Source organism: Asterias amurensis, chromosome 5, assembly GCF_032118995.1.
Source record: "Asterias amurensis chromosome 5, ASM3211899v1".
Taxonomy (NCBI): domain Eukaryota; kingdom Metazoa; phylum Echinodermata; class Asteroidea; order Forcipulatida; family Asteriidae; genus Asterias; species Asterias amurensis.
In genome coordinates this window covers 10,905,850-10,920,821 of record NC_092652.1, presented here as the reverse complement: position 1 = coordinate 10,920,821, position 14,972 = coordinate 10,905,850, and the positions used below count along the sequence as shown (strand labels likewise).

General features: G+C 36.9%; 1 protein-coding gene across 1 annotated transcript; it reads right to left on the bottom strand.

Moving 5' to 3' along the window:
* Nucleotides 1–5,159: 5,159 nt before the first annotated feature.
* On the bottom strand, nucleotides 5,160–14,803 carry LOC139937282 (cysteine dioxygenase type 1-like). The gene is made up of 5 exons (XM_071932384.1): nucleotides 14,386–14,803; nucleotides 13,480–13,557; nucleotides 11,280–11,440; nucleotides 8,994–9,163; nucleotides 5,160–7,662 (listed from the first exon to the last, which is right to left on the bottom strand). Exons 1-5 carry the CDS (start codon nucleotides 14,559–14,561, stop codon nucleotides 7,612–7,614), a joined length of 636 nt encoding a protein of 211 aa, XP_071788485.1. The 5' UTR covers nucleotides 14,562–14,803; the 3' UTR covers nucleotides 5,160–7,611.
* Nucleotides 14,804–14,972: the final 169 nt, after the last annotated feature.

The window sequence follows — 14,972 nt, the reverse complement described above, 5'->3', positions numbered from 1 at the left end:
CGACCAATATGCATCAAGAAAATGCCAAGAAACCGTTTGAAGTCACCTTGAAAGATGCACAAGTATTATAAGGACAACATCAACAAGATCGCAGATTAGGGCAAGGGGGCTTTACAGAGGGGATGGGACTCTGCGAGAGAACGGGTTAGATCTTCTCTTACACTTCGAAGTCTTCACCTTGTCTTGATCTTGATCTTGATTTTGGGTCAACTTGCATTATCCGACCTCCACTATAATTGGCTCTATCATTAATGTAACTGTTGTTTCATCTTTTGGTTTTTTGAATGGGCAACAATTATGACAGGTCAACAATTTTGAAAGGTCAACAATTAAGGTCAACTGTCTTTCAGAATCATCGCAACTCATAATTGAGAGAGTTGTACATGTCAATCGATTCAATTCAACTAAAATATTAATCATGTGAGAGCCCATATTGTTTATTTTCTATATAATGCATCCCTTAAACCTTTTTATAAAAGCCAATTTTTTTTCTACAAACTTTACTATTTGTTTTGCTGCCATTCAAGTTTTTTTGTATAACTACTGCATCTGTTAAACTTGCATTCAAAAAGGGTTTGTTCTAAACAGTCCACGCTTCCATAAACCCTACTAGTTTTCGTTTACTGCCATTCCAGAGGGTGGTGTTTTTTTTATCAAAGAGGTGAATCACAAAAGTGAACTTAGTCGATAAGTGGAGGTCGGATACACGGCAAAGTTCTCCTTACCTTGGTCCTTTGGCGAACCTCCATGGTTGTATATACGTCCACATACCACATCCATAGATCTTCAACTCCCATCTGATGTTGACAAGTTCACTGCAGTCTACAGCAATTCACTGGATCACCCCTCCCCGCCCACGAGGAGCCAGTTTTAGCTCAAAGTTATTTTACAAGTTTGTAGTCGGAACTGGAGAACTTCTTGAAATCTTGACAATGTACTAAATGGCTCAACAGTGAATTTTGGGTAGAGTATTGCAGTTTTTCATTATTTTTTTCTCCAGTGGCCAAATGGTCAAACGGCTCGTATTTCTCAATGTCTACTTCAGACAAGCTTGTGGTTGGAATATCACAAACCTAAACGTGCAACAGCTATTGTACAACAGTTTCTGAATGCACGAGGCCAAGAATATCGTCAAATTTACGAAGTACAGTTCTTCAGAAAACGCGACGTCCAAAATGAATGCCGAGAGATACGGCGATGTCCTTCCTCCAGCACGACTTGTCCAGTAATGCCCAGCCCATGCCATGCGGTATGTATTGACTAAAATGGTTGCTTCGAAAACCGTGCGCAGAGCACCCTATTTTGTATTTTAACAATGGAGACGTTTCCAAAGACGCATTCCAAACACATTCCTAAGTCGCCCCATGTTTTCATTTTTCTTTCTCTTTTTGTATTATCTTTCTGTACCGTTTTGGAACTTGTCATGATTGTATACATTTATCTTTGGTTTTAAAAGCAGTATTCTGAACCAGTGGTATTCTATATGGTTTTATCTTCATGTTTTTATAGATAAAGACCTGGGCCCAACGGTAATAAAGCAATTACCTAAGTTCAGCATTTTCTTTTTTAAATCAAAATTGGGTCAAAATTTTAAATTCAAAAATTTAAAAACAAACAGCATTTTTAGTCAAGTTTGGGTCAAAATGTGCAAAATTTAATCATATAAGGATAGGTCCAGCACTAACTTTATCAACATTGGGCCGAAAAGTAAAAAATAACAACCAAAAAAACACAAAAAAAAAACACAAAGGGTAAGTTACCAGCATTTATTAAATTTGGACCCCAAAAAATCGAAAAGGGGTAATAAGGTTCAGGATTTTTAGAAGTAAAACATTGTCTAATTTTGAAAGACTTACAAGGGTTGGGTCCAGCATTTTTATGAAATTTGGGTCCAAACTTGAAAATATCGAAAAGGGGTAATATTTTTTACTATAACTGTAAGGGGCATATTAATCAAATTTTGTTTAAAAAAAACTCACACAGCATTAGTTCAGCATTTTTATCAAATATTGGTACAAAATTTAAAGGAACACGTTGCCTTGGATCGGTCGAGTTGGTCTTTGAAAAGAGTTTGTTATAAAATGCACATGGGTAGAAAGATGTTGTAAAAGTAGAATACAATGATCAACACAAACATGCCTCGAAATTGCACGGTTTTCCTTTTACCTCGTCGTCTAACACGGTCGGCCATTTAGTCAAATTTTTGACTCCCATAAATGGCCGATCGTGTTAGTTCGCACAGTAAAAGGAAAACCACGCAATTTCGAGGCAAATTTGTGTGGATCATTGTATTCTACTTTTAAAACATCGTTCCAATCATATGCATTTTATAGAAAACGGTTACAAAATGCTTTTCATAGACCAACTCGTCCAATCCAAGGCAACGTGTTCCTTTAAAACAAAACCACAAGGGGTATGACAGTCCATATTTGTATCTTTGGTGATTGTCAAAGCCCAGTCTTCTCTCTTGCTGTATCTCAAAATATGCACAAAAAACAAACCTGTGAACATTTGAACTCGATTGGTCGTCGAAGCATGGGTCTCGAAATCAATTCAAAATGTTTTGAGAAAAAAAACTAAGTGACTTCAGCGAGAGCAGTTTCTCAAGGTTGTTTACTTCCAACCGCTCTCAATTGCTCGTTACCAAGTAAGTTTTAATGCTAACAATTGAACAGTGCATTTCCTTATTGAAACCACCGCTGCGGCTTTGGATTCGGCTCTGGCTACCTTGTCCCCGCGGCCGTTTTGAAAATAGGGAGGTTTTAGCTGCACGTTATTGGGCCGTTAGTATCAGTTATTGGGCCGTAAGTATCAGTTATTGGGCCGTATTCATAAAAAGTAGCAATTGCTTTTTCCAGGCTTTTGCGTACATCTCCATACATGAAAATAAGCAGTTGCTAGGTAGCGAAAGCTTCTAGGTTTAGGAAAAAGCAAGAGCTTGTTTCTTAATAGCAAATACCACCTTGGCTAGCAATAATTGCTTTAAAAAACGTCATAACAACAACCCTTTGCTTGTGTTATTCAGCCGTTGCTTGCAGTGTTACAATACAAGATCCTTACAGGGTAGCTTGACCTCTTGCTTGTTCGTGATTTTACAATTTACAGAGAATATTTCAGAGGAATGTACAAACCAATATTTAATTGAGAAGAAATATCCAATCCAATCTATCTGCGTTTCGCACAAACAAAATGGTCAATCTCACACTAAGTAGCTTCAGTATCACGGGGTTGCCCCCCCCCCCCCCAAAAAAAAAAAAAAAGTGTCAACAAATTGTCAATAGAATTATTTTAAAAGTTTAAATGAAAAATTATAGTCATAAAGGACATATGCATGGGTACACACCCAACTCCCCGTGGCAGCAGTTTTTTGGGGTAGTGCTTTTAAAAAGTATTAGTTGAACCATGTAATAAACAAGGAATGCACCATTGCGTAAAAGACCACACAAGAGCTCCTGCATAATCCCATAACCCTAACCTTAACCTTACGGATCTGGTTTGGGTTCATTCCTTTCTAAAGAATTCCTATTTTAGATTGTCTGTGATTTGTATTCAATATGTCCCACCTATAACGCATGTGCATATACACCCGCGCCATGTATGGCGACAAAGGTAAAAGAATAAATCAATCATTATGCAAATAGCAATTGCTTTTCTAGGCTTACATCATTATACAGATGTATGTATAAAGATGTGAGCAAAAGCCTGGAAAAAGCAGTTGCTATTTTTTTTAAAATGAATATAGCCCATATGAAGCCATAAGTTTAGCGTTTTCTATATATACAACCAGCTGCCACTATCTGGGCTTGCAATCCAAATAGTATTTCTGATTGTTCCACAAAGGAAGTTGTAATGGTCTAATCATTTGATAATGCAATTTTCCATTTCTTGAGACAAAGATGTTTTTCCATCTCACTTTTGATTTTTGTTTTTACATTAAACCATGAAGAAAGACAATTTAAGAAACATTTCCTTTTTTAACATAGAAGCTACTTCCATTTTGTTTTATTGTCAGATTCACACCAAGAATATAATGTAAACCTACTAGTGTCTTTAAGCAACTGGTTAATGTTATGTCACCTATCTTCTCATTGAGTGTGGCTCTTCCCTTCTAAGACATTACTAGAGCCCTAGACATCACATACCAATAGTACACTATGAGTTATCACACAAGCGCGAGTGGAATACGGAAAAATATAGCCCTTCTGCGTCCCAAGGCCTTCGGCTATAGTTTTTCGTATTGCACGAGCACGCATGTTATAACAAATTTATCCTCCAGTTTCACGTCAACGCGCAAAGTTTAAAATTTCAGAACGTTATTTCGCGACAAAGCACACAAAGTTTATAGTGTAATTTTTGCATTTTCCGTATACTGAATGTGACACATTGACATTCATAATACGCACTGTGCTATAAGAACAGAGGAAGCAATGTATAGGTTTTTATCCCCCCTCCAGCTCAAGCATCTGATTGGTGGATTAGCGCGTACTGCTGGAAGATAAATATATATACATTATTTGATAAACTGTCAATTACACACCCTATCATTATCACTAATGCCTGGGGTAGTTTAATAAGAAAACGAGAAAACTAGTATTTCAGCTGTGCAGGCTTCTTGGTTATTACAATTTACAGTAGTCTGTACACGCAAAAGTCTATTAGTAATACAAGTATTTACAACTATAAGATGTCATTATTAAATATGGTATTTCGTCACCCTATGCTTGACCAAAAATTCATTTAAGTCTCCACTTTGACCTTTTTGAGAAAATTTGATTTTTATGCAACCGAAAATTTCAAAATTTGGCTTTAACACAGCCTAATGTAAGCACAGCAAACAACATGGCAACTCATAGGCAGTACTTGTATGGAGTTAGTTGGTGAAACAACACAAATCCATCATGAACATGCACACATGCAACTGTTCACATTGTTTATGAAAATAAAATAAATTTTTGCTTATGTACATTTTTCTGGTAATTATAAGCATACACATTTGCATACATGTAACAGTAATGTAAACGGCACAAAGGATTTGCATTGTAACAACACTTGTTTTCTTACAAAGACCATCTTCAAGAATGCCGGTTTGCTTAAGATAAACAGACATTATGGAACAGAAACTGTTTTAAATGTAAAGTACCTTTGGTTTTTTTTTGGGGGGGGGGGTGAGGGGAATAAAAGCCGATATATTTTACTATAACCACATTACTTCAATGACAAATGATTCTCAAAAACTATCTGAGCCTAATTTCATTGAGCTGCTTAGCACACAATTTGCTTAGCATGACTTTTTTGCCTTGATAAAACAGGCTTACCAACCAAATTTCCATGTGATTTTCAGGATAAGGTAACAGCAGCTCAATGTTGGTAACAAGCAATATGCAACAAACTGAAGTATGGTTGATAATCCTGTCTTTATCAAGGAAGATATTTCATGCTAAGCAAATTTTTGTGCTTAGCAGTTCTATGAAATTCGGCCCTGAACTTGGCACCTGTATTCTGAACTTCCACACTTCTTTGTTATTTTTAGGATGGACATATTTTTTCAGCTACAGGGGTACATGGTAAGAACTAAATGGATCAACATGCTCAGGAATAAACATAATGAGAAGCCATGAAACACTGAATTCCTGTGATCTTCGTTCGATCGACATCAGGCGGAAAGAGATAGACATCTTAATTTGTACAGTATATACCATGAAGCAAAGGGGTCACAATTTTTAAATTGCATCAAGCCATTCACGTGTGCACTTTAGTTAAAGACACTGGACACTACTGGTAATTGTCACTTGGTGTATCTCAACATGTGCATAAAATAACAAACCTGTGAAAATTTGAGCTCAATTGCTCTCCGAAATTGCGAGATAACATTAAAAGAAAAAAACATACTTGTAACACGAAGTTGTGTGCTTTCAGATGCTTGATTTTGAGACCTTAAATTCTAAATTTGAGGTCTCAAAATCAAATTCTTTGAAGTGCTTCTTTTTCCAAAAACTACTTCACTTCAAAGGGAGCCGTTTCTCACAATGTTTGATACTACCAACCTCTCCGGGTTACTCGTTACCAAGTAAGGTTTTATGCTAATAATTATTTCGAGTAATTACCAATAGTGTCCATAAATCTGAACCAACCCAGCCCCCCCCCCCCTACCGTTATGCCACTACCTAAAACTTATACCTTATACTAAACAAAATTAAGGAATACCAGACAACCTTATTAGTTGATATGCAATCTTTGTTACATTTGGTTATTTATTGTGCTTAGCAGTATTGAATATTCCCTCTATCATTATATGGTGCTGTCAAGTGAATGTCAGACTTCAGTAGCATGAGTTCAAATTCAGTCACAAAAGGTTTCTGAAAATTCATGCATTTATGGGTGAATCATTGAAGTGGGTACAAAATCAAACATTTCAAAACAAGGTTATGTTCAATAAACTCAATCATGTGTGTAAAAAAATAACTAGTTTATCTTAAAGGCAGTGGACACTACTGGTACTTACTCAAAATAATTATTATCATAAAACCTTACTTGGGAACGAGTACAAGGGGAGAGGTTGGTAGTATCAAACATTGTGAGAAACGGCTCCCTCTGAAGTGGAGCAGTTTTCGAGAAAGAAGTAATTTTCAACGAATTTGATTTCGAGACCTCAAGTTTAGAATTTGAGGTCCCGACCATCTGAAAGCACACAACTTCGAGTGACAAGGGTGTTTTTCTTTCATATTTATCTTGCGACTCCAACCACCAATCGAGCTCAAATTTTCACAGGTTTGTTATTTTATGCATATGTTGAGATACAGCAGGTGAGAAGACTGGTCATTGACAATTACCAATAGTGTCCACTGGCTTTAATACCTTAAGCCCAGCAACTTTGTATATATGTAATGGGAATTTCTTTTAATTGCAAATTAAATTTACTGTAAATAAAAAACTTGTTTATAATGCTTTTGAATAATCAGGCATGCAACTACCCGTTGAAAAAAAAAAAGGAGGAACATTTTCAAAGGCACAACGCAAGTGCGGAGCGAGGCAGCCGAAACGCCACGGGACACGAGACCCACAATGGTACCCTAGAAAATGTTGAGGTTCATTCTGCTCTAAGGCAAGCATGTACTAGGCTCATTTTACATTATTGTAGTTGTACATTGTTGTTGCCAGGCATACATAAGGTTGGTTTTTTTTTGCGCTTATCATTTTTTTTTCTTTTTTCGCAGAAACGCGGAAGAGTTGCATGCCTGAATAAATACCTCGAGACAATATAACCTGCACGCTGCTTTGTGTTAAATGAACAAAAAAGGAAAAAGCTGTTAAACATAATGGCCCGTTCCCACAATTGAAAGTAAAGCCATAAAAAATGTATAACTGTAAAAGTGGCTGTAAAAGTCCAAAGTATAACACATTGAACATACTGCAATTCACATGACTCATGTTTCACAATGCATTTCACCAAACGCTGCATACAATTGGGGAGCTCATTTCAAAATGGATTCTGATTATCAGGCTTTTAAAAAAAATGGAATCTTTACCATCATTTTGTGTTAGCAGGCGTGGTGATATTACAACAGATTACACTAGTTTGTTGGAGATGTTCAGGCAAATATTGATTCTGCTTTAGTTATCCTCTGCTTCCATGCAATGAGTAGTTGAACAGCCACCAGTTGTCTAAAGGAAACAAAGACAACAACAATTCAATTTGTTTGTTCTCTCTAAAGACTACTCCAAATCTTTCCAAGAAAACTTAAATTAAGGACATTGTTTAAACTATAAACATAACTTGATTCGTGCCAAATTGAAACAGGATAAAAAAATTAATCAAAGTTTAGAACACCTTAAAGGAACGATACAGAATTTGTAAGAAACGAATATTGTGAAGATCACAGATTTACATCAAAGTTACACAGTCTAACGATGATGATAGTAGAAAACATCCCTTGAAATTTTTCTGTCTGAAAATTTTACATTTTATGAGAAAAAGATAAACTTATTTCGAGTTTGGAGTTTATCGCTCACTCAGTGAGCATTTTTTATCCATTTTTGTTTTGGCAACAATGCAATGCAAAATTTGCAATCGGTTTTTTACTATTCTCTCGTGACCCAGATTGCCGATCGATCTCAAAGTTCTACAGGTTTGTCAGTTTATGTATATGGTGGATTATTTAAAGTGCTTACACTGCCAGCAACTTGTTTGCTAGCAAAACCAATTCTGTAATATTCCTTTAAGGTTTTTCAAGGTGAATTTTGCTTTACATCTTGGCACGACTGTGTAAATGCTGCACGATTCAGGCATGCTTTCATCCTACTTAATCTGATTTCTGATTTTTTACGGTTTTTTTTACCCTCAGAAAAATCATCATTATTGTTATCATATCAACCCCCTAAAAAAGTACAAACAATTTGTGCATGTTGGTCAGCCCTTGTAAAATTGTCTTACTTTTCTCCATGGGCCAAATGTCATCCATGAAGATGTAACAATGGGAGTCTTCCAACGCTAGGTGGCAGCAGACTTACCGGGTAAATTTCCATTGTTTACGTAGTTCTGAACATAATTCTGAGAACAATGGCTTTACCAGGTAAGTCTGCTGCCACCTATGGTCACAGAAAGTCTCCTATTGTTGCTTCAACCATTGACCCATATAATATGCACAACATTCCACTCCCAGATCAAGATATTGGAGACTGGCCAAACTCCCCAAGCTGGCCATGGGAGTTTGGCCAGTCTCCAAATCTCGCCATGGCTTAGAGGTCCAATTTCTTGGCTCTGCTTACCACAAGCAAAGCATTGGCGCGTATGAAAGCAGGGAATTCTGCGCTTAGGTCAAGCGTATTTCAATGGTTTGCTGGGAATTTCGACTTATGCATGTGCCAACTCCACATTACTAGGCATTCTACGCTTACAAGGCTAGGGCAGAAATTTTGCGTTTGTAAGTGCAGAATTCGGCAGTAAGCAGAACCATTAAAAATCTAAATGAACGCCTAAAATCTTCAATACTTACAAAAGGAGTGCGTTCTCCAAATTTGCTCCAGAATGTAACTTTCACTGTATGTGATTTTCCCGTCCGCTGGTCAAACGACAAGCAACTGTCAAATGGAGGGGAGTATAGATGTAGACTGCACGCTGTGTCTGTGTGGCTTTGGTTCTCAATCCGATGTAAACCATGCTTATCTAAACACAAATCAAATCAATATTTTAACAAGAAACCATCTATTTATATAGGTTAAAATTATAATCCTTTGTTCTGTTGAATTTTCATTGATGTACAATTTGTCAGAAAACAACTCCAAGTTTTTGGACATTTTGTTTGTCAGATAATGATAGGATGAAAGCCATTATACCCTTTCGGTAAACAGTATTGTCCAAGTCCCACACTTCGTGTATCACATATACACTTACATATAAAATAACAATCCTGAGGAAATTTAGGCTCAATCGGACATCGAAGTCGGGAGAAAATAACGGGGAAACCCACTCCTGTTTTCGCACGTTTCGTCGTGTCATGACATGTGTTTACAACAAATCCAGAATTATCGCTAACGAGAATTTATATTGTTTTACCGTTTTCTCAAAAAGTAAAGCATTTCATGGACTAATATTTCAAGAGAAGTCTTTCACCATTGCCTTCTGTAAACCCTGTAAGTTATTTGTAAATCTGTGAACTTTTTTTTTTTTTTTTTTTTTGTACCGAAAGGGTCCAATGGCTTTAAAATTATAATCCTTTGTTCTGTTAAATTTTCATTGATGTACAATTTGTCAGAAAACAACTCACATGTTTTTGGACATTTTGTTTGTCAGATAATGATAGGATTAAAGTTTCAAATTAACTATACTTGAAAATGACAGACCTGGCCTGCATGGATGCAGACAAAATATAGAAGATTCATAGAAGTGGTCTTGAAATTTACATTTTATCTTTGTAGTAATGATCATTGCAATCAACACATCATGATAATTATCATTAAAAGAGTAATATTGCACCTTCTGATCACACTGGACTAACATCTATATGTTGTGTATGACAAAAATCTATCCTACCCAAAAAGCAATTGTTGAATATAAAAGAAACATACTAAACGGTTCATCAACTTTAATATCTCCTGATTTGTGATAACAGCAAAGTTCTTTTTTCATCACTATATCAAACAAGCAAATTATGCTAGCATGCATACATGTAAACATTGATAAAGCTGAATCACAACAATGCTATTAACCTATTTCTGCTAAGCAATATATTTCTGTGCTTAGCAAGTGTTTATGCTTACATGCCTTAGGAAATTGGGCCTTGTACTTACTGTTAGCACATAATTCTGCAGTAAGCAGCACCATGCCATAAAATACCATGCCAGATATGGGGGGGGGGGGTACCCTCTGCCCCATATACTGAGCGTGGTGCTGCTTTTTGCAGAATTCTCATGTTTTATGAATTTAATTTAATTTGAGTTTGACTGAATTGCTTTATTCATCAGATATAAAAATTGTACAGCAACAGATGAAATATTAAAAAGTAACAATTTCACAATTATATTGAAGTCTTATAGAGCCCATGTATCTACCAAACAAGGTACTCAAGGCGCTAAGTACATTACAAAATTTCAGAAAGTTATCGCAATGATGAATTCTGAGACCCAATTATTTAGCACCTTACAATGGTTTAAAAGGTGCGACGGCGGTGCATATAGCAGCCACAGCCAGGAACACCGGGCAAACCCCTTCTATTTTTGATTAAGTGCACTGGGTCCAAGGACGAAGCAATGGTTAAGTGTCTTGCTTTAAGGACACAAGTGTCACGGCTGGGGATTCCAACCCACACTCTGCTCGGCCACGACACTTCCACAAGATAAACTAATATAACATAAGTGAATAATAACATTTATAAAAAAGTACTATGTCCCAATACTTTAACATACTCATTTTCCTCTTGTACGGAGAGTACAAACAAATATAAATTAAAATTCTCTTACTAAAATTCCTGAGTTTTCAACCAAACAATTAAGACACAAGGGGCAAATTGGACTGTGCTATCAACCATGGACGTCCTTGACTCCTTTCATGGTTCAGCAATTATTTCCCTGCTGTTCAAAACAGCCTCAACAATGTACTATACCAAACTTATACTTCACAGGACAATAATCTTTCTCTTATTTCCTAGAATGAAATTAGTGTTGTTAAAATAAACCAAAACTGCTGTCAACATGGCTGCACCATGTTAAACGCTTACAGGAAGTTATGCTGACAGGAAGTTATGCTGACATTAAACAGGATTTGAAGCACTGAACTGACTCACCATTAATATATGTCACTTGATCTCTGTTGTAAGTGGATTCTGCCCCATGCTGCATCTCCCTTGTTTTCTCTGAGCTTGATGGCCAGCTATATAACGTTTCTTTAAGCGAGCCATCTAGTACCTTCATGAAACAGTGGGAATCTGAATGGCTGTGTATGGAGCTGTAAAAAAATTCAATGGATTCAAGAAATATAAAATAAAAAAAAAACTAATTCATAGTCAATCAGTTATTTTAATCTGGGGTCCCTCAATGCCAAAATGTTTGAGCACTGATGTATGGTGATGGTCCCATTTTTATGCCAGATGCTTCTCATTCCTCACAGAAGCAATGGAGGTAATTGCCCTGGTGCCCCTTGAAACATTCCCATGGAAATTCTTATAAAGGTGCCCTTTACAAAGGAGAACATGCCTTGGTGCCCTTGCCCTTTCAACAACAAAATATCAAGCCAGCATGTTTTATGTTGTTTCAATCATCACCCCCAAACGCTGCCAAACATCTTTCTAACCACTGCATTTGGTAACAAACAGTTTTAAAATGCTTTTCACGGACCAACTTGCCCGATCAAAGGAATGTGTCCCCTTAATCTAACCTAAATTTTGGTAATAATGATATTCTTTTTCAGTGGGGGGGGGGTGCATCCATTAACTGTCCAAGGTATACAGAACGTGATGAATGTGATACGATGACAAACAGATTGAGGTAATGGCCAATCTTCCTTATCATTCTTATATACTTCACATCATCAAGAGTCAAATAAATAAATAAACCAGTCTCAGTGTGTCTAACAATCTCATATCTCAGGTTCATCACACTCTGAATCGTTCTTATCTACTCCACATCATCAAGAGTCAAATAAATAAATAAACCAGTCTCAGTTTGTCGAACAATCTCATATCTCAAGTTCATCACACTCTGAAGTGTTTGCCAAGTTTAGCAAATCAAACATCGAATGATCTGTACTCTTCCAGAAACTTCAAGGGCAGCAACATGTGTTCATTTTAATCACTTTTAATGATCGACGCATCAAGGTAAACATTTAAAGGAACAATACAGAATTGGTTTTGCTGGAAAAAAAAGTTGTTGACAGTGTAAGCTTTTTGTGTTATCCACTATATACATAAACTGACAAACCTGTAGAAGTTCGAGATCAATCGACCATCTGGATCACGAAAGAATAGTGAAAAACCGATTACAAATTTTGCATTGCATGGATGCCAAAAAAAAATGAATGAATAAAACGCTCACTAAGCGATAAACTCCAAACGCGAAAATAATAGATTATTTATTTCTCATCAAATATGAAGTTTCAGACAGAATTATTTCAAGGGATGTTTTCTACTATCATCATCATTAGCTTGATCATTAGACCATGTAAGTTTTATGGAAATCTATGATATTCACGATTTTTGTTTCTTACTAATTCTGTAACAATCCTTTATTTAACCTATGTCGGCAATCTCGGTGGTCTAGTTGGTATGACACTGCTCTAGAATTGCAAAGGTCGTGGGTTCATAGGACTCGGGAAAGCACTGACTATACAGTGCTTCATACATCGGTGTGTATGGGTAAAACCCAAAAATTAATATTCTTTATCCCTGATGCAAATTTAACCGATCTATTAAAACTGTGTAATTGTTAGGACTTTTTGAAACACCTTCCGTCAGTAAAACGCAATTTCATGTTTTTTTCAATTTCGATCTTGAACATCGACTTCATTTTTGAAAGAGCAAGGATACTTAGGTCTCCTTGGTCAAGGGCAGCTTATGACCATTTATTTCTACTGGGGAATTTCAAAGGCACAAGGACAATGACAGTGGGGGCACCAAGGCAATTGCCTTTGTTGCCTCTGTATGTAGAAAAGACTAAAAAGACTGCACGACTTGCAATCACAAGGTTATAGGTTCGAATCCCCCAGCTCACCACTGACTTCACAATAACTAGAATTTGTTTTTTATTGTTGCCGTCTAGTTACTGGATCACAATTTCTTGATTTGTGTAACTCGTATTATCATAGACGTAAAACCAATGTTTGTATGAGAGATATTGGCTGTTGCAAGCTTGATGTTTATATGTGGGAGCTTGCCGAGTTCCCTTGACGGGAAGATCATTCAAACAAACTAACCAACACCTTTGTAGTAAAACTAAGTCAAGAGAAGAAGACTTACACAATAAAATTCTCCTAGAGTGCATTTTACTTACCTTCCCATACCCTCACCCCAACACAACACCATCAGATTAAACTTGCCGTTACCAACATCCACCAGATTTCTTGTATACCTAATGAATCAAAAAGGGCAAAATTATTGTTGTTTTTTTTATCAAAACAAATGGCAATTAATAATCATGAACTGCTTTGATTGAATAAATTAGATGAACTGAACTCAGTGACCATCTCAAATTTTACTCAGGTGTTGTACAATCCTGGCCATATCGGGCACCACGGCCCCCGGCCCCTGACTCTTTTTAATGTTGGCTCTCCTCCTTGCGCTGTTTTGGCGCTCCCATCAACATTGAGCGGGGGATGAGAATGGTTATTGTCAAGGAGCTAGTGGACAGGGAATGTTTATTGTAACATTGCGGATGGTGGCCACTTCTCGCAATGTACTGAATTGCATCTAGGCTGCAAAAGGGGCATACTCAAACGACGCACCACACAACGCAGGGGACATCAACATGGCAGATGAACTATAAATAGTTACTGGGTCACTAAATCCTTTAGTTTATTTTTTTAATTTGTCATTGTCAGTCGTACTTTCAAAATTTGTCATGAATGAATGGTTGTACTAGCTAAGTATGCCCAATAATGACAAATTTTGAAAAAAAGAAGTACAGCACCTCAACAACTTGGTCTACAATAAAATCATCACTTTCTAGCCTTATCAGAAAATAATGTGTGAATCATTAACGTAACCCTCCTGCCGACGGCGTATTCGCCGTCGGCAGGAGGGTTACGTTATCGCAACTAGTGTCTTATAATAACCCACCAGTATTATAGTAGAGTTGTTATCTCCTCTATTTGGTCATTCATCATTACGTAATAATGTCTGACTCCGTAAAGATAATAATATTCATGTTATTAACATCTCAAAAAATATCGATACTTGCCTGTGTTCGTCATAAATGGCAAATTTCTCCCAATCATCTTCAGTGCTCTTGTACCGTTCCATTACTTCTTGTACCTGATCAACGTTCACATTTTCTTCAGCGAAAAGTGCGTGTAAACTTTCGATCAACTCTTGCAGATTCTGCGGGTTTTTATTATATTTCGGAATACTGTCCATTGTTATACTAAAAGTTCAAGCTTGCAGCACTCTATACAACAGATACGCTCAAAATTGAAGAAAGAAAACGTTGGATTTCGTTGGTTTAGGATGGTTTTGTTTACGATCAAATCATCGAGTTCGATCATAGATGGCTCCAAAAGAAGAAGGAATACATAGCACGCATGTGTGGTGGTCACGTCGTCAAATAACCAACTAACCTACAACGTTGTGGTTATGGTGGAAAGCATGAGCGTGGTGGTTCCCTGTGTGTACATTGCGTAGACATTCTCTGACTGGTACCCCCCTTTGACTACGCTTTGGCAATCCGCCAAAGGTTCCAATGATACGATTGGTCAACGTGGAGGTGTGTCCTGTCAGCTAGCTCTGTGAATTGTGCGCTCACGTCACGTAATACGTAGTCTTGAAGTC